The sequence below is a fragment of the Humulus lupulus genome, chromosome 7 (genome assembly GCF_963169125.1).
Source record: "Humulus lupulus chromosome 7, drHumLupu1.1, whole genome shotgun sequence".
NCBI classification, from domain to species: domain Eukaryota; kingdom Viridiplantae; phylum Streptophyta; class Magnoliopsida; order Rosales; family Cannabaceae; genus Humulus; species Humulus lupulus.
Window position 1 is genome coordinate 90,752,579 of NC_084799.1, and position 3,546 is coordinate 90,756,124.

General features: G+C 34.8%; 1 protein-coding gene across 1 annotated transcript; it reads right to left on the bottom strand.

Annotated features, from left to right (window-relative positions):
* Positions 1–2,219: 2,219 nt before the first annotated feature.
* Positions 2,220–2,940, bottom strand: LOC133789776 (uncharacterized). The gene is made up of 2 exons (XM_062227519.1): positions 2,791–2,940; positions 2,220–2,727 (listed from the first exon to the last, which is right to left on the bottom strand). Exons 1-2 carry the CDS (start codon positions 2,887–2,889, stop codon positions 2,356–2,358), a joined length of 471 nt encoding a protein of 156 aa, XP_062083503.1. The 5' UTR covers positions 2,890–2,940; the 3' UTR covers positions 2,220–2,355.
* Between the last annotated feature and the right edge of the window lie 606 nt (positions 2,941–3,546).

Genomic DNA, 3,546 nt, shown 5'->3' on the forward strand with positions numbered 1-3,546 from the left:
TTTTCATGGTAGAAAAACCTATATGCGATAGTCCAAGATGCCACAAAAATAAAGAATCATACTCAATAATATAGGTGGAATTAGCATTTTTATTGATAACATTGAAAGTTACATCATTGGTGCACAATATAACCATTCCCTCACAAGAGTACCATTTTCCCAAGAATACATTTGATTTGGTAAGTATAAGTTTACCGGACTCAAAAACGGCTTTAATGTCGGGCTTGCCAAGCAAATCACCACTTACCAAGTTTCTACTCATTTTGGGAACATAAAGTACATTCACTAATGTAACTTTCTTGCCGGAGGTGAAGTAGACTTCAATAGTATCTTTGCCAAGTACCTTGGATTTTCCCTCATTGCCCATTTGTATCTCATGGTTGCCCTTTGACTCTTCAAAGGTCTTGAACAATGATTTGTCATAGGTGACATGGACGGTGGCACATGTATCATACCAACACCCTTTCACCTTGCCTTGGACCGCATTCACCTCACTAAGGGTAGCAACTATGTTTTCCTCTTGAGTTGCGTTCACCTTAGGTCCTTGTTGGTCTTTTCTATGCCTACACTCTCTAGCATAGTGACCCTTTTTCCCACACACAAAGCAAGGGCCTTTCTCGCCCTTAAACTTGTTTGGGTTGGTTTTTGGACCCAAAGGTTTCTCATTACCCTTTTTCCCTTTGTTTTTGGGATGTTTTGGTTGTTACACCGCATTTGGTTTGGAAGTCTCTCCATTAGACCCCTCCACAAGTTTATCTCTACGTATCGATTCCTCTTCGATTCGAATATGTTTTTGGATCTCGTCCAAAGAATAATCCTCATTTTTATGAAGGATTCTTTTCCTATAGCTCTTCCAAGTTGGTGGTAATTTAGCCACAATAGCACCAACTTGAAAGGCCTCGGGAAGATCAATCTTTAACACTTTCAATTTGTTAACAATTATTTGCAATTCATGAATTTGAGGAAGAATAGGTTTATCACCAAAAAATTTGAAATCGAAGTGTTGAGATATCAAAAACTTTTTGGTACCTTCCTCTTTCGCCTTAAACTTTTTCTCAAGTGCATCCCATATCTCCTTGGTCGATTTGGTCTCGATGTAGAGGTCATAGAGTCTATCGGATAGGGCATTGAGGATATGACCCCTACAAAGGAGATTGTCCTCCTCCCTCTTCCTTCTCTTCTCCACCTCCTCGGGAGTGTCTTTGTCGGATGGCTCGGCTAGAGGTGCCAAGGAAGACTCAAGGATGTAGGCGATTTTGAGAGTGGTTAAAAGAAACCTCACCTTGTCTTTCCACCTAGTAAAATTGGATCCATCAAACCTATCCAATCTCACTAGGTCTTGGTTCATGATTTTGATGGTCTCCCCTTCCATTGAAACAAAAAGGGCTAAGCTTTTGAATGTTAGGCAAATATAAATTTGCCTCAATGGAAATTACAATAAATTACAACTTTATGCAATATATTACAAATAAATAATGATTGATTAAAAAGAGTTACAACTCTATAACTGAAAATACAAATAAACTAAAGAACAAGAAGAAGAGAAGAAGAATAGAATAGTGAAAATACAACTCAAAGCAAAATATTACAAGTAAAGTAAAAGTGTTTGAAATAAGGAAAAGAAGATTACAACTCAAAACAAGAAATATAAATAAACAAAAGAGAAGAATATGAAGATGAAGAGAAATAGAGTAGAAAGAAAGAACAAACAAACTAAATAGAAACAACTCTCACTCACACTACCAAAGTCACTACAAGAAAATGGGGTCTTTACCTACCAATTGTAAGTGTAGGTAAAACTAGCCTAATGGTGGGTAATATGGTTTACCTACCAATATTTAATTGGTAGAGATTGGTAGGTAAAGGTTAGTGGGGAAAAAGTCTTTACCTACACTTATTAACACTGGTAGGTAAAAGAATCAGTGGACCCCACTAAGTTATAAATCAATTGATGAGTCATCAGATGATGTGTTTGATGACATGGCATCCTATGTGTATGCTGACATGGTTTTTGTAGTTTTACGTGTCTGATGACGTGGCATCATATGTGGCATCCTACGTGGTGTCATTTTATTAGCCCACATAGCATTATTTTATTGGTCTGTTACACAATTTATATTTTGTTCAAATTTAATGGTTATGTGTAGGTAAAAGATAATAACAGTTATTTATAAATATTCTATATTAGAAATAAACTAGAAAAAAACCATACAATAATAAAATGTTTAATGCTAAAATTCTTTATAATGTTCAATACTAAAATAAGTCATAAAGTTATCACTTTAAGGTTACCCCTACCAAAATAAAAAAAAAAACTTCATAAAGTTCATTCCTTAGTAAATTAATGTAAATAAACTAAGAATCATCTTGTGACTCCCGAACTGAAAAAGATGGCGACTCTCTTAAATTTGCATCTGACGCTTGGTCTGTTGGAGGTGGTGGAGGCGGTGCCATCAAATTGTTATGACGAAGTATATCCACAACCACACTAAGTTGTTCGTTAGTAGCATTAAGGCGGGAAGTTGTATCATTAAGTCGTTCAACTAACTCTTCATAAGTTGGTTGATTACCCACAATATTTTCACGATGTGAAGTAGAAGTTGTGACACTAGGAGACCGCCCCCGCCCTCGCAAGTATACTGAATCACGTCCAAGTACACGCTCTATAATCTCTTTATCAGACAGTTCTTCTGGAGGATGTTGACCCCTTAACTCCATCATTTTATCCTAATAATATATTTAATTAATTATTAGTCAGAAATATAATAAATAAAAATTTAAATTACTTACATATAATGGCCCGAGCTCTATTCCAGTCCATCCTTTCTCACCATCATAATGCTTTAGACGCCATGTCTCAATTTGACCGGTAGGAGAAGTTAACACCATTCCACGTCGAATGTGATGCGTGGTGTGGAGACTGAACCATTTTTCGACTCCCATTTTCTCTTTGATTGATTGGTAGTATTCTTTAATGCTCTTTCCTGAAGAAATAAATCCAAATAAAATTTATTAGAAAAAATTTTACACAACCTTTTCTTTTAAACAACACGATGTCTATTTATTACAAACTTTATTGAACAGTTTAACACTAAAATCTGTAAATCAAATACAAAACAAAATACTAGAAAGAGTAGATGTTGTTTATGTAGGGCCAAATACTAGAAGGAGTAGATGATGCCAAAACAATAACATTAGCTTTCATTTTTTCATTCAAACATTTAACCAAACACCTTAACTACATCAACTACATAGTCAAAAAAAACTTCATTCCCACAACCAAAATGAAATAAACACAACAACTGATTGGGTATCATAGTCAAAGAAAGACAGAAATTTCAACAAAGAGGTCATCTATAGCCAATACAATATTTCAAAATTAAGCAGTATTTCGACATTTGTGGACAATCATGGAAACATACAACAATATAAATTCAATAAAACAGAAAAAATAGCAAAAAGCTAGATGTTAAGAACAATAGTATGTCGGGTCTCTTGTTCCTATCATAATAGCAATATTATGATGAAAAAATGTTGCCTTAAATT

Bases quoted from the DNA above. Each gene is read 5' to 3' on its own strand.
- LOC133789776 (XM_062227519.1), bottom strand. From the start codon at position 2,889: ATGGTGTTAACTTCTCCTACCGGTCAAATTGAGACATGGCGTCTAAAG. The intron at 2,728-2,790 runs GTAAGTAATTTA...ATATATTATTAG, and splicing joins TAGAGCTCGGGCCATTATAT to GATAAAATGATGGAGTTAAG.